This window comes from Trachurus japonicus, chromosome 8, assembly GCF_045865225.1.
Source record: "Trachurus japonicus isolate A0001 chromosome 8, Traja_1.0".
Lineage (NCBI taxonomy): Eukaryota > Metazoa > Chordata > Actinopteri > Carangiformes > Carangidae > Trachurus > Trachurus japonicus.
Genome location: NC_140914.1, coordinates 2,440,479 through 2,467,683, shown reverse-complemented (window position 1 = coordinate 2,467,683; position 27,205 = coordinate 2,440,479). Strand labels below are relative to the sequence as shown.

General features: G+C 44.8%; 1 protein-coding gene across 1 annotated transcript in view; it reads right to left on the bottom strand.

Moving 5' to 3' along the window:
• The window catches only part of LOC146982310 (uncharacterized), a 24,992-nt gene extending 4,132 nt beyond the window's left edge, over positions 1–20,860 (bottom strand). The window contains exons 1-4 of the mRNA XM_085783299.1: positions 20,446–20,860; positions 3,145–3,468; positions 1,471–1,857; positions 317–603 (exon numbers count right to left, since the gene is read on the bottom strand). Coding sequence (XP_085639425.1) covers positions 317–603; positions 1,471–1,857; positions 3,145–3,468; positions 20,446–20,818 — 1,371 coding nt within the window. The 5' untranslated portion in view covers positions 20,819–20,860. The remainder of the gene's footprint in view (positions 1–316; positions 604–1,470; positions 1,858–3,144; positions 3,469–20,445) is intronic.
• Positions 20,861–27,205: the final 6,345 nt, after the last annotated feature.

The following is a 27,205-nucleotide window of genomic DNA, read 5'->3' as shown; positions in this document are numbered from 1 at the left end:
AAAATATAAATCAATAAATGTATATATACTACATTATAAATATTGTTAATTTGACCAGTTTGAATTTAATTTAAATCACATTGTGTTCCTGAATCCACCAAACTGCTGGATCAGAATAATCCTGTTGTTTTTGGATCAAAGTTTTCCCGATCCTACTAAAAAGTTTTGATCAAGTTTTTATCCGATCTCAGAATCCGTTTTTGGTTTTGAAACGACACGTTTTCAAGATTTGCTCCAGAATCCGATCAGATTAAACCTTTGAACAACTGGAACCGGGAGAGGAACCGGTTGTCGTCTCTTTAATCTGGTCTCTCACCTTCCTCCCTTTGTCCTCCTCCTCCCCCTCCTCCTCCTCCTCTTCCTCCTCCTCCTTGGTCGTCAGGGGCGACAGGGAGGTGCGGCCCGGCGGCGGCAGCGGCCGCTCGGCACCGTCTCCGCAGTCGTTGTCGTTGTTGTTGTTGGTGCAGTTGTCGGTCGTCGCCAAGGCTGCCAGCGTCTCCTTGGCGACGGCGGCCACGTCCTCGTCCTCGTCGTCCAGCAGCTGAGACGGCAGCGTGAGGAGACGGTGGAGCATCGAGGCCGAGGAGCGTCGCCCTGACGACCCTGGGGGGAGGACAGAGACACAGACGTCACAGCGAGCTGTGTGATCGGAGGTGAAGTCTCGAAGCATAAACGCCACAAAGACATACGACACACATTTAAACCAGTGAGACGTGTTTGTTTTGCTCTAAACAAACACGTCTCACTGGTTTAAATGTGTGTCGTATGTCTTTGACCGAATTTTGAGCTTTTATCTGACCAGTCCTTGATGTTTAACTTTTGCTTCTCAGTCAGTTTGCAGCAAAAACTGTCAAACATTGTTCAAAAATGCTTAAGAATACCTGAGTTGACGCTCAGTAAACAGTAGTTATTTGAGTAGACATACTGATCCCTCATCCAATCAGTTATCGGTTTATCTAAACTCACTAATCGCTGATCGTGTAAAGATTTTATAACATGATTCCAGTGTCATCAGAGGCTCTAACCCAGTGATCCTCACTATTTTCTTCACAAGAGCCACATTGGCAGTGCAAAATCAAGGGGAGAGCCACTTTTGCGACAACATACTAAGTCACCTTTGCAAATGTGCATTTCTACATATAAATTGCGCGCTGCGGTCAAGTGTTGTAAACGATGCCACATGGCTTGCAGGCTGCGTTGCCAGGTTTGACAATACCCCCTTTAGGGATCACCATTAAAGCTTAAAATCTAAGCTAAAATACTTCCTTTCAACTTCATTATTTGGGTGAAGGGAGAAGTATAATTCGGATGTTTGTGTTTTTGTAGTGCAGTGTTGTATGTTTATGTAGCACATTTGAAAAAATGTATTGGCTGTGTTGCTACATAGGAAGCTACCAAGCGAGCCACCAATTATAGCTTGTTGAGCTGCATGTGGCTCGCCAGCCGCACAATGAGTAGCACTGCTCTAACCTGTGTTGGGGCTGAGGGGGGGGCCAGGCGACGGCCCCGTGGCGGTAGCCGTGGCGACGGCGGCGGCGGCTCCGCCCACGGCCTCGTCGTCAGGAGAAAACACCTCCATGTCCTCCAGCGGCGTCCAGCGGGGGTCCTGCTGGGGGGAGGAGGGGGAGGGCTCCAGGGTGACGGAGGGGGCCGAGAGCGGCTGCACAGGCCCCGCCCCCCCCTCGCTGAGGCCCCGCCCACATCCCCCTCCACCTCCTCCTCCTCCTCCCCCGGCGGCGGCGGCGGCCGCGAGCTCCTTGATCTGCCAGACGTCGCTGCACCACTTCTGACCGAAGACCTTGTCCAGGATCGGGACCCAGTCCTGAGCCACGGAGAGGACGGGGGGGCGGCCCGGGTCTGGGGGGGGGGCAATCAGTTATTGATCAGTTTCACTCTGACACAAGTGGGGCTGGGAATCTTTCACTATCTCACGATTCGATTCGATTCAGATTTTTGGGGCTACGATTTGATTCAAAACGAGTTGATTCCTAATGATTTCTGCTTCAGTCTGTCAGTGTGAAAGGATCCTCATGATCTCCTCCAGTCTGCTTTACAAGACAGAACGACTAAAGTGTCTTTTTCACATTTATTGAGCTTTAAACATTTATCCATGCTTAGATGGAATTGTTGAAACTGTTGCATAAAAGCAATATCACATATTGCTTAAAGGGACAATGAGGAGTTTCTCCGTCGTCAGAACGAAAAATTCCGCGACAATAAAAAAGTCTGATATTAATGTGGATGAATCTCCGTTACCACTTGTTAATGGTCCATTTTAGATAAATCTATGGTTTTGTCTCTATGGTTATTTTGTTATTATTAGTGGTGGTGGAAATGCTGGGCGAGCCGACCAGCGTTTCCTTACTTTCAGTTTCGTGGCGAGTCATGAGAATAACGCCGCCGTATGAATCTCCGTTTATGGTGGGAACTACGACGGTATGTGATCGTCTTCCAACCTCTGACTTTAATTCTTGATGAATGAAAACATGAGTCTGTCTTGCGCCGGTCAAAGAATTTCACGGTGCGGAGGCTCATAAATGTAGTGTGGAAACACTTTGCTTTTACAAAACTCCTCGTTGTCCCTTTAAGAGCACCACTACTGACCTCAGCATTTTTTTTGCCGAAGCTAAAGACGCACTTTTTTAGATTTGCATTTAACTCTGACTAGGGAAGTCCTGCTCTAAGGTGTACTTATTTTGACACTGTTTATTTTGCTGTACACACTTTTAGAGCCTTTAGCCTTTAACACCCTGCAGCACTAGTAGCACTTTCTGGTGTTTTCTTGTAGCACTGTGGCACTTTCTGGTGTTTTTATGTATTATTTTATTGCTTTGATGTAAAGCACTTTGGGTCTACTTTGGGCTATTGTAAAGGGCTATACAAATAAAATTTGATTGATTGATTGATTAAGTAACAAAATTAAAAGTGCCTCTTTATTTTTTAAAAAATAGTGCAGTTAAACATGCTGCCTTTTAAATTCTAAGGAAATGGAGGCCGACAGCAGCAGATTTGATTCATTTTTTCATTTTTTAACATCGATTTAGGGACATTTTATATCGATTCTGAATCGTATTAAATGAGAATTGTGATTCTTATGTGAATAGATTTTTTGGCACACCCCTAGACACAATCATTGAGTCTCACCTTCCCTCTCTGCCGTCTCCTTGGAGACCGTGACCTCCGACAGCTCCTCCCGGGCGTCGTCGGAGCCGCTGGGCGACGCCGAGTCGTTTTCTGATCCCCTCCTCCTCCCCCCGGCCCCTCCCCTCCCCTTCTCCCCCCCGGCCCCTCCCCTCCCCTTCTCCCCCCCTCCCCCTCCCCCCCGGTCCAGCCGGACCGCCAGCGCCTGCTGCTCCCGCTCCATCTTGGTGATCTCCAGCAGCAGGTCGTCGAACGAGGCCTCGACGATCTTCGTCAGCTCACGGACCGCGAAGTCCAGAACCTTCTCCATGACGGACTTCAGCTGGTCTGCAGGGACACAGGACGACATCATCATCATTGACATTATCATCATCACATCATCATTGTCTGAAGTTGACGTAAATAAACAGTAAAAAAACAGGAAACAGCTGATCATGACATCGGCTGTATTCGAAACCTACATTCAAACATTCACACTAACTAATGCTACTGATACAGCTGTTAGATTTCATCAATGAGACCAACATTTATCTCCTAGAAATAATTTAACCAGCCGGTGGTAAACCTCTAAAAACCTGCGGGTAAGTTAATTAGCGATGGTTTTCTCTCCCGGGATGACGTCGGAGGTTGGCCGGCCGAGCAGCTCTGCAGACCGGCTGCTGCCTCTGTGATGTCCCGGTCGCTGCAGAGCTTCACTTCTCTGAAAAACATCGGAGCAAACTTCTAAACAGCCGTCGTTTGGATCAACTGGCCGTAGATTTGGGATCTAAACAGTTACTTTCTCGCATGAAAAAATATTAAAACTTAATAAAGTTACATAATAACAGCGCTAGAGCGGGAAATAAAACAGCTTTTAGCCTGTTTTACAGCTACCGCTACCGGTTGCTGTGAAATGCATTCTGGGAAACTTGTATACTGCGGTGTGAACGGCGTCGGTCTGCTGAAGTAGTATACTGAATCCCACATTCAGTATGTAGTTTAGGACGAATCTCCTTGTTGTTTACAACTACTTCCTGGTAGAAAACCAGCATGAGAACAATAGTGACGGACGAGAGTTTCTCTATATTTATCTACTTTTTCATGTCACTATATCACCGTTTAGACTAATCTGATGTTTGTAAAGTTTATAAAACCAATGATTGGACAAACATTACTATTTCTGTGTGCACATTTTTGTAATTAGTCATGGTTATCATAGATTAGCCAGGCTAACGGTTAGCTACCTGTTTAACTTTAATAACTCAGTGACTCAATAAACGCTCCATGAAAAAATATTTTCTCCAGCGGATATCTGAGTTCCAACATGACTGAGCTAACTGGAGTAGTTTCATGTCGTGTCCCACAACGGGAGGGTTTTAACAGCTGACGTCCTGCTGTTAGCTTAGCTACCGCCGTTAGCTTGGCTACCGCCGTTAGCTTAGCTACCGCCGTTAGTTTAGCTACCGTTAGCTTAGCTACCGTTAGCTGTCCCTGTCAGCTGCAGCCACTGATGCTTTCTAGACACTGTGATTCCCCCAAACTGAATAAATACAACACATAGCAACACAAAACACACACACAGAAATAGTAATGTTTCTTCAATCATTTCAGATTTGTCTAAACGGTGATAGGGCCTGAAAAATATGATATATAGCTAAACTCTGGTTCGTTACTATTGATCTCATTCACATTAAGTGCTGGTTTTCTACCAGGAAGTAGAATGTAAACAACAAGGAGATTCGGTCTATACAGTACATACTAACGCAGTATGTAGTAGACAGTAGCTATGGTAGTATGCGGTTTCGAAAACAGCCATCATGTTTTTCTTCTTCCTACTTTACATCATCATCAGGATCCATTTCCTGCCTCCTCATCACACTGGTTTCTATGACAACATGTTTGTAGGAGATTTGTGGCAGTAATCCACACACACACACACACACACACACACACACACACACACACATGAAGATGAACCAATCACCAGGTGTCAGAGACGAGTGACGCGACACCGTCCAATCAGACGCGGCCTCTGAGTCATGTGACCAGCAGGATGACCCACTTTCTTTCTGCCTTAAATAAAAACACCCACATTAATAATAAAAACCATCCACACCGGTCGGTGGCTGTCGCCGCGGTAACAGACGGTGTGAGCGAGGTCACATTGGTGCAGATGTTGACGATGTTAACGATATTAATTTTACTTTGACGTCTGCACCTGTCCTGCCGTCTGATTGGCTGCTGTCAGCGAGGGGGCGTGTCCGTCACAGCACTGAGCAGGCGTGAGCTGATGAGCCAATCAGGAGACACCGTCATCGACTCAACATAAAACAACCTCAGAGTTTTCAAAATAAAGCTCTAAATGATTCTTTTAATGTTCTTCATCCAGTGTCTTCCTGTGCAAAAACTAGGGCTGACCCAAAAAATTCAAAGCTTCAAAGCTTCGTTCGTTGCCATGGTAATCGATCATGAAAGTCCGTGATCGATTTTTTTTTTTAATTTCTTCCTTTTTCCCTTTTTGACACCGGTTCTCATCGGCAGTTGTTACATTAAAATGAGGAGGCCACTTGGCATCCTGGAAACCTGCCTGATGTTGGAGATATGCAGCGTTTGTTTGCCATTTCTTTCATTACTTCCGCTCGCTACCGTTACGGTCGTCGTCGTCGTACCGCAGGTACCGGGGTTCATTCAAGTCATTTAAACATCCTGAGGTCTGCACGTGCAGCTATGAGCTTTATATGTAATGTGAAGTCAATATTCAGCTTCTTTTATCTCACATTTGAGACATTTGGTGAAAATAGAACGGCAGAATGACAACATTTGTGCTCAAAAAGCAATCTGACAAAATGTCATTTTAGACTTGTTTTCTACACGTATCTATTACTGTATTCATATCCTATTTCAAGCACCAAAACAGTTTATTCTCATGACTGAAGGAGTGTTTTCACAAGGGATTTGAATTTTTTTTTTTTTGAAATTTCCAGTATTTGGCCTAAATTATTTCTTTCTACAGTGTTCTAGGACAAACTGGCCTCAGTGTGCTTACAGCGGAGGTTCTAATATTTAGACATAAAACACTTGAGTATTGTTACATCTGCAAGTATCTTAAAAAGATACATTTAATAAAATATGTAAAAGTTGAGAAAATGGCCTCAAACCTCAGAGGGATAAACACGTCTGTATTCAGTTTTAACCAGTGATTTGGTGTTTGAGCTTAGAGTGCAGGGCCACAAACAAAAACCTTGTTTAGGGGGCCACCAACATCCTAGGGCCGGCCCTGCCCCCGGCTGTCGAAGCTTTGATTTAAATTGATTTTATGTCCGCGAAGCTTCGATTATCAAAATATGATAATCGGGACAGCCCTAGTAAAAACTGAAACTTTATTAGTTCTTCACAATGTTCATTTCAACTCTGTTCGACGAAAAGTTTGTCTCAACGATGTCTCAACATCTCAACAAGTCTGTTCGACGAAGCAGAAACAACATGAAGATGAACCAACTCATCAGACAGAGCAGAGCTGCTGCTGTGACGGGTCACAACCACCGGGCCACAAGTCCACATGTCCACATGTCCACATGTATGTCCATATGTCAACATACTGTATATGTCCACATGTTTATATGTCAACGTGTCCACATGTCCATATGGTCTCATGTGAGGTCCCATGACCCCCAGAGGCCTGAGCAGCTGGACCAACACAAAGGAACTATCACAGTGATGACAGTGTCCTGAGTGTGTGTGTGTGTGTGTGTGTGTGTGATAGTATAGATCAAAAGATCGATCCCAGGATTTTATGAACCGATATCACATCTTTCAAATGATGATCAATATAAATAAAACAGTAAATCAATTTTTTAAACCCAGCCCTAATTAGAATTTATGATCAAATTCTGTTTCAGTATTTAATCTAGGGATGTCACGGTTACTTGTTTTCACATTTAAACGCCACAATTATTCACTTGTAAAGGTTCCTAAATACCGCCACTTTCAAAAAAGATGTCATAAGTGCATCGGCAGATCAGCACAACACACACGGAACATAAACAACAATACAGTTACACAACAGCTGCGTGTGTAACTTTGTTTTTGTTCAGACAGAGACGAGACAGAGACGAGTGGTGAAGTGAAACTGTCACGGAGCTTCAGACTCGTGTGCGGTGGTGAAGTCTGTCAGAGGAAACTGATTCGCTCCAAACAAACGGATTAATTAAAAATTGACGACTTGTCACTCGTCAGACAGGATGTAATGAAGCAGCAGCTGAAGGAGGAAATAAGTCTGACATGAATCACCACCTGCAGGACACACACCTGGCAGGTAAACACACAGGAACTGGGTTGAATTATGTTCATGTCAATGTTTCTAACGCAACACTGAGTTAGTAGCAATTTAAATGGAATAGAAATAGAAAAGAAAAAAAATATTGAATGTTTCAAACATTTCCTCTGAAGGGTTAATATTTGGTCCTATGTTAATAAATACTTTAATAAAGGTATAGTACGTAGGAATTCCCCCCATCTAGCGGTGCGGTTGCATATCTGAACGTATTCTTGATGTTGCATTCACGTGAAATGGGGCAGACGTCAGACAGACAACAGACGCTGCATGTAACAGGATAAACAAGCGTCTATGGGTTTTTGTTTTGAAGCAGTGGTTATTTTATAGTTTTGCAGCTTTATCTGTCTAATTTGTTTTGTATACAATTTTAAAGTGAAAACAAACCTTTTTTTTTCTCTTTTTTTTAATGTATCGGCTATAAAATCTTGTTTAATTATAATGGATGAAGTCAATCCAAAGTTAAGGCTTATTTTACATTCATCAAAACAGATTTCTGTCATTTAAACACCTCAGACTTGAAGTTTAAAGGTATAGTACGTAGGAATTCCCCCATCTAGCCGTGCGGTTGCATATCTGAACGTATTCTTGATGTTGCATTCAGGTGAAATGGGGCAGACGTCAGACAGACAACAGACGCTGCATGTAACAGGATTAACAAGCGTCTATGTAAACAAGTGGTCTGACAACATGTTGTCATGGTGATGTGGTATTGTTTTAGTAAAATGACATCCGGTTGGTTTGCCGACGGCCGTCTGCCTGACTGCACCTGAATGCAACACCGGTGCCTCCGTCCTTCCTCACACTACACAGTGGTGACGGTTTTAACAGGCCGTTTCCGTGGTTACCTACGGTCACGATGCAACATGGCCGCCTCGGTTCGGTGCGTCGCCCACTTCTGTATTTGTAACGACTTGTAACAACTCATTCTAAGGAACCAGAAAGCTTCATCTGGATGCAGCTGTGATTCACCTTCAGTCAAATACGGATTTATGAAAGACAGGTTTGATTTTTGATCAGAAAAAGACAAATAAGTTACAGACTGGGACTTTAATATTTAGTTTATATAATTAATAATGCAGTTATATTCTGATTATATTTGATTTAAACATTAAACATAATAATCGTCGTGACATCACCAGTTTCATTGTTTCATCGTCTCAGACTCTGACGTCTGAGGCGCCGACATGGCGGCCGATGATCAAACTGTCTGTGTGTGTGTATGTGTGTGTCTGTGTGTGTGTGTGTGTGTGTGTGTCTGTGTGTGTGTGTGTGTGTGTGTGTCTGTCTGTGTGTGTCTCACATCTCACTGGGGGTTCATTTAATAAGTTACACTAACAAACAGCTTCTCCTCCTCCTCCTCCTTCGTCCTTTGTCCTCCTCGTCTTCACACAGCTCAGTGACCTCCGACCTGAGCGTGTCCAGGCCACGGCCTCATTATCTCACTGTGCGTGTGTGTTAGCGTGTTAGTGTGTGTGTCTTAGTGTGTGTGTTAGTGTGTGTGTTAGTGTGTGTCATCCAGGACTATAACCACTGTAACACACACACACAGTTTGTCGGTCAGACGTGCGGCGGCGTCCTGAGCAGCCGTGGTCGTTGCGTGTCATGGCCCGGTTTACATGGAGGAGGAGCGGGTGAGGGAGGGGGTGTGTGTCTGTGTGTGTGTGTGTGTGTGTGTGTAGGGGGGGGGTTGTGTTGCGTGTTGTCAGCTGTGTGTTTGCGTGTGAGTGCACAGATGTGTTCATGCATGCGTGAGAGTGAAGCAGCGTCGTCCTCATGAGCCGTCAGAGGCTTTTCTCTGCTCACGTGTCTCTGCATGTGGAGATGAGTCTGTATCTGCAGCTCCCAGTGTGTGTGTGTGTGTGTGTGTGTGTGTGTGTGTGTGTGTGTGTGTGTGTGATATTGTGTGTGTGCGCTGCAGCAGCTGAATCGCACCCAAACAAACACAAACAGCCCGTTGTTGTCTGCAGCTCGGACACGACGAGACGTTAGACGACGTCACTTCAGTCGCTTTCTGATCGTTCTGCTGCTTCAACAAACCAATTAATTCATCCAATCAATTCACCAGAATAACCCTTTAAAGCCCCAGTGTGTCACTTATTTGTCTTTTTCTGATCAAAAATCAAACCTGTCTTTCATAAATCCGTATTTGACTGAAGGTGAATCACAGCTGCATCCAGATGAAAGCTTTCTGGTTCCTTAGAATGAGTTGTTACAAGTCGTTACAAATACATAAGTGGGCGACGCACCGAACCGAGGCGGCCATGTTGCATCGTGACCGTAGGTAACCACGGAAACGGCCTGTTAAAACCGTCACCACTGTGTAGTGTGAGGAAGGACGGAGGCACCGGTGTTGCATTCAGGTGCAGTCAGGCAGACGGCCGTCGGCAAACCAACCAGACAGTCATTTTACATAGACGCTTGTTTATCCTGTTACATGCAGCGTCTGTTGTCTGTCTGACGTCTGCCCGATTTCACGTGAATGCAACATCAAGAATACGTTCAGATATGCAACTGCACCGCTAGATGGGGGGAATTCCTGCACATTGAGTGAAAGTAACGGTATGTAGGAATCTTTACGATAAATTAATTGTTTAATACCACGATTAATTGTGAAAACAAGTAATCGTGGCATCCCTAGTCTGGCGGAGTCGAGACCCAAGTTGACGCTCGGTGTGTTCAGGTGCAGTCGGAAGCTCCCGTTTGTGTCATAAACACAAGAATATCAACTCTGGACTTGCTTGAAGTAAATAAACTTCTTGGTGCATGTTTGAGTCTCCATCTGACGCTGTCTGTGGCTTTGAGGGATGGAAACAGCCTAAGCAGCAGAACTTACATCCACTCCCATTCATTGCTGCCGTGGTGATGCGGGGACAGACACAACTACCGCAAAACAGGAACAATTAAACTGAAAACCTTCAGATTCCTTCTTTGAGACTTGAAATGTTAGGAAAATACAACCTCGAGTTGAATTTGCCCGGAATTGTCCTTTAATCTACCAATTAACCAAGAATTGACCCGTTCTTCCAGCAGATCAGCTGATTAATTTACTGGAAGAAGAAAGTGAATCATCGATAACTACAGACAGGATGAGACGATGAGCTGATCAGTTCATTGATTATCTGTCACTGGTTTAATCACATTTAAACCATCATTTAAAAAATGATCAAACATTTAAAATCTGTTGTGACCTTGGACTCACTTTAACATTATAAAATGTGCCGCCGATGTATCAATAACAGAACTGATCGATCCGTTCTAACAGGAAGTGACATCATCATCACCACGTCCACCATGTTGCTGCTGCTGCTGCTGCTGCGTGGCGAGGGCGGCCATCTTGGTTGGTTGGTTGGTGCTTTCAGGGGGCTGAGTAATAAAGGAGCCGAGGGCGGAGGGGCTCGTAAAAATACCAGAACACACACACACACACACACACACAGACACACACACACACACACACTCAGAGTATAGTTCAGTTGTATCCTGTTGTTTACGTCGTGTTTTCATATTTTCACGCTTCTACTGTGTTTTACTGTTTTTACACTAAAAACTGACTCTATAATAAAACTCTGAATCCTCCAATAAAAACCTCAGAGTCTGTTTCTATTTTCTACAACAAGTTCTTGTGAATCAAACAAAACCTCCGAAAGCCCACGATCGCCTGTTTGAGTCCTGTCTAAGCTGCTTCATTCCTTTCTACAACGCTCCTGAACAACAAAGGGTTAACTCTCAGCCTGAACGTGGTCAAAATAAATGAAGTCCGTGGGCCGAAAGATCTGAGTTATTAAATGTTTTTGCGTCCAGTCGTGTTGTCCGGTCCGTTGAGAACTCTGAATGACACGGGAAAGGGGCGGAGCCTATAGGGATGGGACTTTTTTAAAGTATATTTTTGGCTTTTTTCCTTTATTTGATAGCACACTGTAGAGATAGACAGGAAAGGGGGAGGCAGAGAGAGGGGGAATGACATGCAGGAAAGGTCTGCCCGACGCGGGATTCGAACCGGGGACGCCTGCAGTGAGGACTGTAGCCTCTACATGGGGTGGCCGCTACCCACTGCGCCACGCACCGCCCCGAGATGGGACTTTTTGTCGACAAATCGACAAATAATCGACACATGCTCCCCTCGACAAAAAAAAATGCAGTGTCGAAATGTGGAGGGGGCGGGGCTTGTGGGATTTCCATGTGTAAATTGCCTTTTGTCTTTCAATATTTCCTATTCAAATAAACAGCAGAAAGTGCCATTTTTCCCCTAATGAAATAAAATATTTTAAATAAAACAAATCCACTTTTTCTAAATGGGATAGCTACTTGACCCTCATTCTGCTTCACATGTGACGGGAGCGTGCGCGCATGCTGACAGGCGACAGAGTCCAGAGATCAGCTGTCCGCGCTCCCTGCAGTCTGTTGATGACGAGTCCGGCTCCACAAAAAGGGCAAAACACGTGGATGCAACGGTTGCATTCTTCGTAGAGGACCGCGGACATGCACGGAAGAAAAAAAAGAAACCGAATGCGCGCTGCCTCGTCCGCTCGTGCCGACAGCGGCGTTAATAAACCACAACAAAAGCACGTGTAGCCTCCCCCCCGCCCGCATATCTGCTGCTGCTGCTGTTTAAAAAGTCGACACATGGGCCTCGACAATCGATTTTCCAAATCCCGTGTCGTTCCCATCCCTACTATAAACAGTCTGTGGGCGGAGCAACACATTTTTTTTTTTTTAGAAGTTGAATGTGAGCTGGTTAAACTGGATCCGACTCTTTCCTTCTGTTCTGACTCTTTAAAGGTACAGAATTCCTCCAATCTAGCGTTGTGGTTGTATATCACAAGCAACTAAATGGTATTTTTCATGCTGCATTCAGGTGAAATGGGGTAGACGGCAGACGGACGACAGCCGCTGCACGTAACGGCATAAACAAGCCTCTATGTAAACAAGTGGTCCGTCAGCACGAGGCAAAACAATACACGTTGTAACAATATGTTGTCATGGCGATGTGGTATCGTTTTTACCGTCTTTCTCTGGACTTCTGTGACTAAAATGAGATCTCGTTTGTTAGCGACGGCCGTCTGCCCGACTGCAGGTGAATGCAGCATCAGTGTAACGCTCCATGTAGATATGAATGATATGAACGGCTCATTCAGAGCTGAAAGGAACACTTCACTTTGAAGGGACGTCATCGGGACGTATTTCAAAGTAAAACAACATTTGGATTGAACTGATGTGAATGAAGCTAGCCGGCATTAGCTGCAACTGCTAACGTTAGCGGTAACGCTATGTGACGGTGTTGAATCTTCCCGCCCTGAGCGACGACGAAGGCAAAGATGGCGGCGCTGTGAATGTGGCTAACGGACGTCTGTCTCAGTTCAGGCTGCTACTGGAGGGTCGAAGGTTAACCTCCTCTAGTCCTGGTATCATTAGTATCACTATTATTATTATCATTTTTAGGTTACAGAGGCTTAAACATCCCATAATATTAGCAGTATTCATAGTAACAATAATGAGACAGAGTCCAGTCTAAGTACAGGTGTGTTCTCCACCTTTATCTTCTTGTTCTTGTTATTCATTGGCTCGTGACCCAGTGGTCTGTTCAGTTCATGTTTCTGCTTCAGCTCAGTTACAAGGAAACTGTTTAGTATTATGTAAAAACATCTTATTATCATTATATATAAAATATATAATATATATATATATATAATATATATATACACACACACACTGAGGTTTAACTTTCTCTGACAACTGATCTAATCTGATGAGGTTTGTTCATCTCGTTACATCTCAACAAACTGAGCTGGGGCGTCCCCAAGACCTGGACCGACTGAGGGGTTAAAACACGGTGATGTCACCGGGGTCAAACAGGAAGTAGTGGAGTCACATGTTGGACTGGACGTTGGTACCTGAACGCATCGCAGCAACGGGCTCAGCTGCCACCGAACATCTGGATGACATCACTTCCTCCTTCAACTACAGTTGGATGTTTTAGTGTCTCCTAGGCCTGGGACGATAATCAATAAATCAATTAATCGCACGATAAATGAAAATGAACTCGATAATTTTTCCGGCCTCAATATATCGCCATGTGCATGCGCAAGTATTTGTTTTCCTGGTTTTCCTAGGCTGGATGACAAGAGGCTTCACTCTGTGCATCGGTCTCAGCACCTGGGCCGTTTGTTTTGCAGAATGAAAGGAGTGAACCCTCTTGTCAGTCATCCAGGATCTTTGTTTCCCAGAATGCATTTCGCGGCAACCGGCAGCGCCAGGGCAGCGCTAGCTGTAAAGGGCCTTTCACACCGAACGCGGCAGGCGGCGGAAGGCGGCAGCAAACCCATTCATTGTGTACGTGCTACCGCGGCGCACGGGCGAACGGCTCTGCGCCGAGCTGAGCGGCACGCGAGGTGGGCACGTGCCGCGGCGGCGCGCTGCGCCCAGATTAAACATTTTTTAATTCGGGCGACATCTCGGCGCGTCCAATAGGAGAGGATGTAGTGGAGTCTGAAACAAAATCAGCCGCTTGCAGAGTGAAAACAAACGGCCAGACGTTCAATTAAAGTGAAGGATGCATGAAGTGAGTTGTCATCCTCCTGAGGATCTGACCAACTCTCTCTAACAGGCTGTTAAACTGCTCCCTGCTCAGCCTGACGCTGAAGTTCACCTGGAAGCGGTCGTTTTGTAGCTCCTGGCGAACATATCTTTGCATATACCCCCCCAAATCCTGTCTTGTTTGTTCGGTCGCTAAGCAACCTGCGCCATATGTGTGAGCGCTGCCTCCCTGCTCTGCGCCTGTCTGCGCTGTACCTCGCGGTGGGCGCAGCGCATACCGCGCTCGGTGTGAAAGGCCCTTAAAGCTAAGCAGCTAAAAGCTATTTTACTGTAATTCTCGCTGCAGCGCTGTTAACACGTCACTTTTTAAAGTTTTAATATTTTTTCATGCGAGAAAGTCACAGTTTAGATCCCCAGTCTGTGGTCAGTTTATCCACATAACGCCTGTTAGGAGATTTCCTCCAACGTTTTTGGAGCTACTGTGGTAGCAGCGAGCAGGAGGAGCGGGGCTTTCCCAGTCTGCAGCTGTCTTATACATCCATGAGCCATCTGCAGCAGCTCACTGGCCGGTCAACCTCCGTCATTGGGGGAGAAAACGACTAAGAAAACTTATCAGCAGGTTTTTAGAGGTTGGTTTAATACTTTTTAGGAGATAAATGCTGGTCCTATTGATGAAATCTTACATCTGTGGACGTCACATTAGTTTGTTTGAATGAAAAGTGGAGCTTCAGGTGTGTAACGTTATTGGACAGAAAAGCTGCGCTGCACTGTTTATTATTTTTTGTTTATTTTATTTATTTAGGAATAGGATAGTCAGTTCTTGTCATTCCAATTACAATGATTAAAAAAAATACTCATGAGGAATAAAAGTTTATCGCATTTAAAAGGGTCTACTTGCATTATTATGAAATATTATTATTATATTAGTGGTTAATTTGTTCTCAGAAAAATGTGTCAATAATATCGTTTATTGTCAATAATTTGTGGGACAATATATCGTCCAGCAAAATGTATTATCGTCCCAGGCCTAGTGTCTCCAGACCCAGACTGGGAGTTCTGGTCCGTCTACTCAGGGATGTCAAACATACAGCCCACCAGAGGGTCCAATTTGGCCCGCGGGATGAATTTGCCAAGTGTGAAAATCACACAGAATTACAGAAGAGGCCTAATATTGTTGAAATTGCAAGTATTTTCCCCAAGAAAATTCAGGTGTTTGATGTTCCGAGCGGAGCCGAGCACGCACGGTGTGTAATGTCATGTGTACCGGACGTAATACTTGTGAATCACGCTGTAACGCATAGGCTACAGCCCACATTCCCTCCGTCTCCATGACTTCTTCCATGGTCGTTCGTTGTGTTTTTCTGTGTTTGTTCAGACAGTAAAAGGCTGAAAACAACCACCACTGCATCTTCCTGTTCCTGTTCGTCCGCCATGTTTGTTTACACTGAAGTCACTTTGACCACGCGAGATTTGGAATATTGAGCGTGGAGAACCTGATAACGCTGCTGAAGAGTCGGTTAGTGTGTGGTAACCCTAACCCTAACCCGCCTTAAACCGAGTCAAGTTGAGTGGAGCTGTAGCTGTGTAGTGGAGAAAGGAGCAGAGTAACTGGTAGATTATTACTGTGCATCTGCCCCGATACGGAAACAGCGGCGGCAACACGTTAGCCGCGGCGAAGCCACCAGGACTGAGGCCCTGTTTACACCACAATGAATCATGTCAATCGCAACTGTATAGATATATATTTTTATATTTCAATGAATCATGTTAATCGCAGCTATATAGATTATATATATTTTTTACAATTCAGAGAATCATGTCTAACCCTGTAACTATGTAAGTGTAGTTTTTCTGTTATCTACTGGTCCTCCGTCTTTATGGACTTTTTATGTTAATTGTTGTATTGTTTTGGGGACTACGGATGTAATTTAGCACATGTGCTAAATCCGGTGTATTTACTGTGGGTATTCTAGTACTCACTGTCCATTAATATGCACTGTCCCGACTAAATAGACATATGAAGAAAGAAACACTTGCGGATGAAAACGGCAAAATATTTCATTGGATGTGCTTTTCGTTTAGACGGCGACAGCGTTTTGGGGGCTTGAAAACACAAAGAAGTGAAACCACCCTCCAGAGTGGAAATCTTCAAAACGCTCCGCCTTTGCGTCTCCGTGTAAAGGGTGAACACGCAAAACGTCTGCTCTGATTGCTACAACCTGAGGAGGGCAGGGAGAGCAGCGTTACGATGGCCGGCGTGCAGCCCGACGGAAATCAAGAGGAAGAGAGAAAAATTCAGGCGTGCGGACTTGGTGGTGTTGTGTGTTGTGTGTCGCGCTGCCACCTCGGCGCCTGGCGTGCTACAACATTGAATTCCACAGACTTTTGCGTCACCGTGTGCATGCAGATTTCCTCCCCAAAAACGCTAAACGTGTAAACGTGGAATAAAAAGTGAGAACGCAACAACAACGTCAATTTTGTGTTTTCTGTTCAGATGGTTTCCGTGTGAACGTAGCCTAAACGCATGAAGCAGAAACCCTGGGAACCAGCTCAGTGGAGAGAACTGGTCCCATCCGGACTGGGCCGGTCACACACACACACACGACCCCGGTGATGTGGTCTTCCTCCTGGTCCGGTTGTTAAAGGGGCAACGAGGAGTTTCTCCATCGGCAGAACAATAAAAAAGTCTCATATTAATGTGGATAAATCTCTGTTACCACTTGTTAATGGTCCATTTTAGATAAATCTATGGTTTTGTCTCTATGGTTATTTTGTTATTATTAGTGGTGGTGGAAATGCTGGGCGAGCCGACCAGCGTTTCCTTACTTTAGGGCTGACCAGATTATCATATTTTGATAATCGAAGCTTCGCGGACATAAAATCAATTTTAATCGAAGCCTCGACTGCATATCTCCAAAATCAGGCAGGTGCCAAGTAGCCTACTCATTTTAATGTAAGAATTGCCGATGAGAACCGGTGTCAAAAAGGAAAAAAGGAAGAAAAAAACAATCGATCACGGACTTTATGATCGATTACCATGGCAACGAACGAAGCTTCGAAGCTTCGATTTTTTTGGGTCAGCCCTAACTTACTTTCGGTTTCGTGGCGAGTCATGAGAATAACGCCGCCAAATGAATCTCCGTTTATGGTGGGAACTACGACGGTATGTGATCGTCTTCCAACCTCTGACTTTAATTCTTGATGAATGAAAACATGAGTCTGTCTTGCGCCGGTCAAAGAATTTCACCGTGCACACGGAGGCTCATAAATGTAGTGTGGAAACGGCCGCTTCGCTTTTCCAAAAACTCCTCGTTGTCCCTTTAAGGTCCCCTCTGACCTCTGACCTCTGACCCCGTTGAGCCACCTGAGACCAGGATGAGCTCCGTGTGACTGGTAAACACTCAACCAGACGCCCGTAAACTCAAAACCTCCGAGTGTCACCGGCAGGGTCATCGCGCCCCCCCTCTCTCCTCCAATCAGACGCCTCCTTTCCCCCCAAACCCCCTCACCCCCACCTCCTCACGTCCTGTAAAACTTAATGTCGCTCAACACCCCCCCCCCCAACCCCTCACCCCCCTCTCCTTTGTCCTAGAGGTCTGGTCTGATCTGAGGAGCTGGTTTCTGCCTCGTGTCTTTGTGACCGGCCGCTCCTCCTCCTCCTCCTCCTCCTGAACCTGTTCTGTCAAAAGCTTCAAAGTACATACGTGTTATCTAACATGTCACACACACAGACACACACACACACACACACACACACACACACAGACACACACAGACACATGAGGAGGCCTCAGTTCACTTCACTCAGACCCGATTCCTCCTGTTAAACCACTTTCACCTCCACTAGTTAAAGCAGAAGTAAGCGGAATATTTGTGTTAATATCCACCTTTTTCCGAACGTCAAAAATGTAAAGCCTTTTTGCCGGTTTTGCTCTTTTCCGGTGGAATTTTATGTTTACGTTTCCATGGTTTCAGTAGCCGCGGTAAATGCATGGATTTTTTTTTTTTTTTTCTTCAATGAAAATCTGTAAAGCGCATGGATCATCACACCAGCTTTTAACAATAGATATCACACAGACTGACATCCGTGTTAAAAGCCAGCGTTAATAGATCCATGATGCATTTACTGCAACTATGACAACGACTGAAAACCATGGAAACGTAAACGTACAATTCCACCAAACCGGGCAAAATCCGGCAAAACTGGCTTCCGGTTTTGACCATAGATGACGTTCGGAAACTTGTGGATAAGTCTTAAATAGTTGTATCTTCCGACAGCAATCACTTCTATAGAGTGTTTGGTCTGAAACACGGGTCTGTCAGTCACTCTGCTCTGCTCTGAGCCGAAGAGAAAACATTTATCGTATCCTACAACCTTTATCCAATGAGGACAGAGAACGGCATAAAGGGGCAGTCCTCTCTGTGTGTGCAGCCAAGGGATGCGCCTGAATGTGGTGACGTAGGGATGAGGACCAATAGATCCATGACGAGGGCGGGGGCTGCTAACTCCATCTGCTGACAGGAAGTCGCTTTACTCCAGTGTGTCACTTAATTGTCTTTTTATGATCAAAAATCAAACCTGTCTTTCATAAATCCGTATTTGACTGAAGGTGAATCACAGCTGCATCCAAATGAAAGCTTTCTGGTTCCTTAGAATGAGTTGTTACAAGTCGTTACAAATACATAAGTGGGCGACGCACCGAACCGAGGCGGCCATGTTGCATCGTGACCGTAGGTAACCACGGAAACGGCCTGTTAAAACTGTCACCACTGTGTAGTGTGAGGAAGGACGGAGGCACCGGTGTTGCATTCAGGTGCGGTCAGGCAGACGGCCGTCGGCAAACCAACCGGATGTCATTTTACTAAAACAATACCACATCACCATGACAACATGTTGTCACGCCTGTATTGTTTTGCCTCGTGCTGGCGGACCACTTGTTTACATAGACGCTTGTTTATCCTGTGGCCTATCTGACGTCTGCCCGATTTCACCTGAATACAACATCAAGAATACGTTCGGATATGCAACCGCACCGCTAGATGGGGGGAATTCCTACATATTATACCTTTAAAGGACAATTCTGGGCAAATTCAACTCGGGACTGTATTTTCCTAACATTTCAGGTCTAAAAGAAGGAATCTTAAGGTTTTCAGTTTAATGTCTCCTGTTTTGCGGTAGTTGTGTCTGTCTGACGTCTGCCCGATTTCGCGTGAATGCAACAACATCAAGAATACGTTCCGATATGCAACCGCACCGCTAGATGGGGGGAATTCCTACATATTATACCTTTTTAAAACCCAATTAAAAGTTCTCCTGCCCCACCTCCCTCCCTCCACCACCAGGCTTTCTCCTCCTCTGTAGCCCCCGCACTGAGGCTCCTTTGAGCGGCTGTACATGTCCGAACCATGGCTCTAATATACATCTGTGTCATGAACTGAACAAAAGAATAAACATCCATCAACGGTTGCCGACCGTTGTTACACCGACCAGGGACCCAAATCCAGTTTCCAACCGGCAATATTTTTTGCGAGCACATAGTTGCTACGGCGCCGACCACAACGATTGTGACTGGGGGGGAGGGGTCTGGCGAGCGAGACTAGGTAAACAATACCACATCACCATGACAACATATTGTCACGCCTGTATTGTTTGTTTTGCCTCGTGCTGGCGGACCACTTGTTTACATAGACGTTTGTTTATCCTGTGGCCTATCTGACGTCTGCCCGATTTCACGTGAATGCAACATTCAAGAATACGTTCAGATATGCAACCGCACCGGTAGATGGGGGGAATTCCTACACATTATACCTTTAAAGGACAATTCTGGGCAAATTCAACTCGGGGCTGTATTTTCCTAACATTTTAGTCTGTCCCCGCATCGCCACGGCAGCGATGAATGGGAGCGGATTGAAGTTCTGCTGCTTAGGCTGTTTTTCCATCCCTCAAAGCCACAGACAGCGTCAGATGGCGACTCAAACATGCACCCAGAAGTTTATTTACGTCAAGCAAGCCTACATGTTTGTAAAACTAGATCTTAAATGTCTGTCTGACGTCTGCCCGATTTCGCGTGAATGCAACAACAATCAAGAATACGTTCAGATATGCAACCGCACCGGTAGATGGGGGAATTCCTACATATTAAACCTTTTTAAAACCCAATTAAAAGTTAACTCCTGCCCCACCCCCACCACCACCAGGCCTTCTCCTCCTCCTGCTGTGCCCCGCACTGAGGCTCCTTTGTGCGGCTGTACATGTCGGGGATCCCCGGCCTCCTCCTCCTCTTCCTCCACCTGCGGGCCTCCGTAGCTCCTCCACGGCGGGCCTGCACGGTTACGCAACCCGGGCTGTAGCGTGCTGTCAGCGGCGGAGACAAGAGGGAGGAGTGGCGGGCTGTGTGCGTGTGTGTGTTGTGTTGTGTTGTGTAACTTGCTGCCTATAGTATAACACTACCTACCCACGATGCGTCCTCTCTGCTCCAGGCGGCGGGTGTCGGTGTGCACGGAGGAGCTTCCTACCACCACTCCTCCTGCTCCTCTTTCTTCGGAGCAGCTGGCAGCGGATGAGCCTCCTACACCTCCGCGGCCCCTGCTCGATTCCCCCCGTTGTGTTTGTGTTGTAGGTATTGTTTGTGTCTGTGTTGTGGGCGTCTGCTGCAGCTGTAGCTTGAGCCGCCGGTTCTCCTGCTCCTTCACGGCGGTCTCCAGCAGCAGCGCGTTGAGGCTGGCCCCCACCGTGCGGCTGAGCTCCTGCACGGCCAGCTGCACGACCTGCTCCAGCACCGTCTCCAGCTGGCCCTGGAAGAACGAAATGTACACGGCGCCGTTCATGTTGCTGCTGCTGCTGGTGCTGGTCCTTCTCCTCTCTCATTCTCCTCTACCCCGACCCCCGAACCCCCTATGACCCTCCCGCCCCCCGGACTACCCGCTCAACAACTGGGGTTTTAGGGGTAAATAAAAACACTCCTTCCTTCCTTCCTTTCCTTCCTTCCCGCGGAGAATCGGCTGGTTTCTCTCTCCGCGGCTGCTGCTGCTGCTGCTGCTTCTCTCTCTTCCCCTCGTGTTGTTCAGCCCCTTCGCTTCGGAGCAGCTGCCGGAAAGACCCGAGTAGAGGCGCAGCGACATTTTCCCGCCCACATGTGTTGGTGACCACGCTCGCGCCCTTGCAGTTATTATGCTGCGTTCGCGGGAACTCGGAAAACTCGGAGGTTTTCCGACCTTCTACTTGAAAAAGTGCAATCAAACACCTTTTTTTTTTTTTTTTTTTTTTTAAAGGGACAACGAGGAGTTTCTATTTGGTTATAAAAAAGTCTCACGTTCATGTGGATGAATCTACGTTACCACTTGTTAATGGGCCCATTTTTGATAAATATACACATATTTAAAATAGCTATTTTCCTATTCATTGTATGAAAATGAATGTCTTCTGGGAAAAAGAATGCAACAGTATTTGAGAGTGTAATGTAAATCTGAATACAATTAAAGGGACAACAAGGAGTTTCTATTTGGTTATAAAAAAGTCTGATATTAATGTGGATGAATCTCCGTTACCACTTGTTAATGGTCCATTTTAGATAAATCTATGGTTTTGTCTCTATGGTTATTTTGTTATTATTAGTGGTGGTGGAAATGCTGGGCGAGCCGACCAGCGTTTCTTTACTTTCGGTTTCGTGGCGAGTCATGAGAATAACGCCGCCGAATCTCCGTTTATGGTGGGAACTACGACGGTATGTGATCGTCTTTGAACCTCTGACTTTAATTCTTGATGAATGAAAACATGAGTCTGTCTTGCGCCGGTCAAAGAATTTCACAGTGCGGAGGCTCATAAATGTAGTGTGGAAACACTTCACTTTAACAAAACTCCTCATTGTCCCTTTAAATGCCAAAAATACATTTAAACATTCTTTTTACTTGTTTACTTATGCCCTACATGAAGCACTATGAATGGAAAGTTTGTCCCGGTCTGCCATGTTTTTGTTTCAAACGCTTTGTAGTTGTGTGTGTGTGTTTTTTGTTTTTTTTTTAGCAATTGAAAATACAAACTCTCAAAGAGGATAAAAATGAAAAATCAGTACAGTATAAAGTGCAAAAAAACATTAGGCTACTTTAGGGGATTCATGAAACCAAACCAAAACAAAATAAAAGCATAGCACCAAATGAGATAAGGTGCGAAAGATGCATTTTATCAGGCATTCAAATTTAACATGAAACGGAGCAGCGAAATAATAAAGTACAAATAGTTTAGAAAAGCAGAAGACGGAGAAGTCCAGGCTTACTTTCTTGATATACTTGTTTTTTGTTTGTTTTTTTAAGCGATGAAAAAAATAACCTAAATTCATTAATAAAACAGGGGAAGGAAGGCTTAGAGTTCCTCCATTTTGCACAATGGATACGATATTTACCCAACAGTATGATAATGTTGATAGTGTCTGAAACAAAACGCTTTGTAGTCGAAACTTTTTTTAACTGGGAGTTTCCAAATTCCGAGGTGTCTCGAACGCAGCATTCGCTCCACATGTGTCTATGATGAGTCACCTGACGCTGCTGCCCAATCACACGGCGGCGCCACATGGCCGCCATCTTGGCTCGGTCTCCTCTCTCCCTCAGAGCTTCATAACCTTCTGGTTCATGTTCTACTAAAACAACCAGAACTTCAGCAGTTTTTTAAAACGATTTCCAAACGATTTGGTTTGTTATGAACGTCACACGCAGTTATGATACTTAATAGTTAAAATCACGAATAATTTTAATCATGTACTACTTTTCCATGAAAGTAACATTATAGTAACATTATGCAAATAGTCAAAGTAATATCTACATACGGACATACTTTCACAGAGTTATGGATAGTTGTTTTTAGTGCAGAAGACTGGATCACCATCTACAGCAGCCAGAGTCAGAGGGAGAAGACCGACCCAAGATGGCGGCCAGTGAGTTACGTCTCTCTGTGTGTGTAGTCGCGGACCATCCCACCTCCTTCCTTGGTTACAGCCATACAGCTCAGCCAGTTCACCATTTTGGCTCTCAGAAAACAACATCAGTCATCCTCCTCGACGGACAGACAGACAGACAGAGAAACAGGCAGACAGACAGACAGACAGAGAGAGAAACAGACAGACAGACAGACAGACAGACAGACAGACAGAGCCGCGGTGTCACTGCGGACCAGCCCGCGGACTGAAGCCGCCGCCCGGCCGCTTCTCCCCGGCTATAACCCCGCCGAGGAGCCGCTGCTGCTTCACCACACGACAACACGACATCTACATGACACAAAGACAGCCCAGACATGTTAACAATAAACACACACAGACACAGAGAGAGACACAACAGTGGTGTGAAGTGCGTGTGTGTGTATTCATGGAGTGAATAAAGAGATGGAGATAGATGAAGGGAGAGGAGAAGCTCAGGCAGCCATGTTGATTCTCTCTTTACTTTACAGGCTCCATGGTGGTGAACAGCAACAAACAACAACAACATGGTGATGATGTGAAGTCATTATAGTTGTGTTGTAGTTGTGTTGTAGTAGGAAAAGACATCTTAAAGGTCTTGGTCTTGTCTCAGACCAGTCCAGACCACAGCTGCAGTCACTTCCCTTTTTTATTATTATTCATTTAACCACAACTGTCTCTGTGTCTTTGGTTTCTGTGATGTAATTCAATAAGTTCCAGATAGTTCAAATAGTTGTACTAGCCTACTAAAGTATCTGCTTGTGTAACCATGTGAACAACTTGGTGTCACCATGGCAACAGTGGGAGGAGACTTCAGCAGGTTTAGTTCTGTGCTGTGTTCTTCTGTTCAATCCAAACTTTGTTTAGCTAGACATTAAAGCAGAAGTAGGCTAAGTGATATATTTGTGTTAATATAAGTCTTAAATAGTTGTATCTTCCGACAGCAATCACTTCTATAGAGTGTTTGGTCTGAAACACGGGTCTGTCAGTCACTCTGCTCTGCTCTGAGCCCAGGAGAAAACTTTTATCGTATCCTACAACCTTTATCCAATGAGGAGAGAGAACGGCATAAAGGGGCAGTCCTCTCTGTGTGTGCAGCCAAGGGATGCGCGTGAATGTGGTGACGTAGGGACGAGGACTGTTATGGTGCGTTCAAGGTAACTCGTAACTGGTGTTTTTCCGACCTGTGAAGTGGTACCAGTTCGATCTGGTACGAGTTCACGGGTCAGAAGTTACGAGTGGCCGTTATAGTGACTTTCACCGGTAAAACAGGTCAGAGAAACACGAGTGGGTTGCCTGAAACGCAGCATTAGCCAAAACCACCGGATCGCTTACTTCTGCTTGGTTTAGATTTTACATCAAATCATCTTTTATCTTTGTAGCTGAGGAGGAATAATGTAAATATGAAGACACATGGTTGTTATGACGACTGGGACTGGAGACAGTGGATGTAAGCGTCATTTATTATTGTTTTGATATTTGCACTGCTTTATATTGACTAGTAGGCTAATACGTTTTGAATGTCTATATCTATGGTAAAGAATGTAGGCTATTGAACGTGTTAAATAAATGAGAGTGAAGACGGAGGGACACAGTTGTTTTACCGACTTCTGTCTGCGTAGCATCGTCTGCAGCTGGACCAGTAGAAACTCTCTCCTGTCATCTCTCATGAGGGGTTAACAGAACAAGAAATGAAGAACAAAGAAGAGAACGTAAGATAGCCACTATACAACAGTTTGTGTTACTTCTCAGTGAACCACTTCATGTCCATTTGTTCTGGATTATTTTTTATTTTTTTACAGCTGTTTTTCAGTGGGACGTCCCTCCACCTCCATCAGCTGCTCCACATCACGGCCCCTCCCCCTCCCAAAGAGAAACACCTGAGGAATCATGTTCACATCTACCCAGGTATTACTGTTTTCACTAACAACACCAAACACACAAAGATCTTCATACATGAACCTGGATAAATCCACTGTCGAGCACTTTCTATCTACGACGTCACAGTAAACCAATCAGTGTGTTTTCTGTCACACGCGGTGACGTTCAGGAAACTGAAACTGGAGTTTTATGAAATAGTCGTTTAGAGAGTTTTTGTGTGGATGAAAATAGATAGATAGATAGATAGATAGATAGATAGATAGATAGATAGATAGATAGATAGATAGATAGATAGATAGATAGATAGATAGATAGATAGATAGAACCTAGATGTTATATGTTATATATGAACCTGTACCAACGAGCTGTACTGGAAGCAAACTCCACCAGCCTGGTCTGTGTGGTCATTAAAAAGAATCAATCAATAGTTTTGAGGTCGACCAGATCGTGGAATTTTAATGTTTTTAATTTGATGATGAGTGGATTTGTAGGACTCAGGTCAGATGATCTCGACTACAACACTAATGTCGTCCTGCATGGGACAAACAGAGTCCAGTCTCAGGTGCTGCAGTGCAGACAGGTGTGTGTTGTGTGTGTTGTGAATGAATGAATGAATGAATTTATATTTATTTAAGTGTCATGCACCAATTAAGGCGCCCAGCCTTAAAGTTAAAAGTTAAAATACAGTGCAACATTAACACATATAAACACCGGTTGTGGCTCTTTGCTGCAGGTCATCCCTCTCTCTCCTGACTTCCTGTCCTGTCACAATAAAAGCATTAAGGTCCATTAATAAAGGTCCTATAAATAAAGCAGAGTGTTGCTGCTCTCAGTCCTCTGACCTGCTGACACACTTCACACAGACTTCACTTCATTCATTATTCATCTGGAGTTTCTCATGAAACTGCTTCAGCTGCTCCAACAAACCGCTTCCATCAGAGGTAGTGAGGTGTCTGTCTGCACCACAGCTGGGCTGCCGTCTCCATGGAGACGTTACACTGTTATAGATCACACAGGAGAGATCGATGCTCACGTTCATCATCTGTCAACTGACTATTTCAGTTTAGCAACAACAAACACGTTCATCAATGTGTTCATGTTCATATTTATTGGTTTTATAGACTTATAACATTATAATGTTTATTATTCATGTTCTAATATGTTCCTATAGACCGAATCTCCTTGTTGTTTACATTCTACTTCCTGGTAGAAAACCAGCTGTAATGTGAATGAGATCAATAGTAACGAACGAGAGTTTAGCTATATATCATATGTTCCACGCCCTATCACCGTTTAGACAAATCTGAAATGATTGAAGAAACATTACTATTTCTGTGTGTGTGTTTTGTGTTGCTATGTGTTGTATTTATTCAGTTTGGGGGAATCACAGTGTCTAGAAAGCATCAGTGGTTCAGCTGACAGGGACAGCTAACGGTAGCTAAGCTAACGGCGGTAGCTAAGCTAACAGGGACAGCTAACGGTAGCTAAGCTAACGGTAGCTAAGCTAACGGCGGTAGCTAAGCTAACAGCAGGACGTCAGCTGTTAAAACCCTCCCGTTGTGGGACACGACATGAAACTACTCCAGTTAGCTCAGTCATGTTGGAACTCAGATATCCGCTGGAGAAAATATTTTTTCATGGAGCGTTTATTGAGTCACTGAGTTATTAAAGTTAAACAGGTAGCTAACCGTTAGCCTGGCTAATCTATGATAACCATGACTAATTACAAAAATGTGCACACATAAATAGTAATGTTTGTCCAATCATTGGTTTTATAAACTTTACAAACATCAGATTAGTCTAAACGGTGATATAGTAACATGAAAAATTAGATAAATATAGAGAAACTCTCGTCCATCACTATTGTTCTCATGCTGGTTTTCTACCAGGAAGTAGTTGTAAATCAACAAGGCGACTCGTCCTAATGTTTATTATTCATGTTCTAATATGTTCATATTGTTTTTATAGCAATGACCTCACCGTCCTGATGACATCACACCAAGAGGCCGTCGTCCAATCAGGTCGGTTCAGATCAATTCAAGTGTAGGAAGTTACTTTATGTTCTGTTTACTAGAAACTCTGCTTCATACAATTCTTCATCATACACAAACTCAACTGTAGTAGAAGTACTTCACAGCACAGGAACAGAAGCTGGGCTGTAGTAGAAGTATTCCCAGGGCCGTAATGCAGTAGAAGTACATAGTGGTTTCCTCAGTCCTGAGGGATCTGTGGTCTGGCAGCAGTCTGAGCTCTGCATTGTAAATGAGCTATTCTGGCCTGTACATTACACACACACACACACACACACACACACACACACACACACACACACACACACAGTAACAGTGTGTTATGTAATGTGTGTGAGTTGTTTTTACCGTCCCTCTGG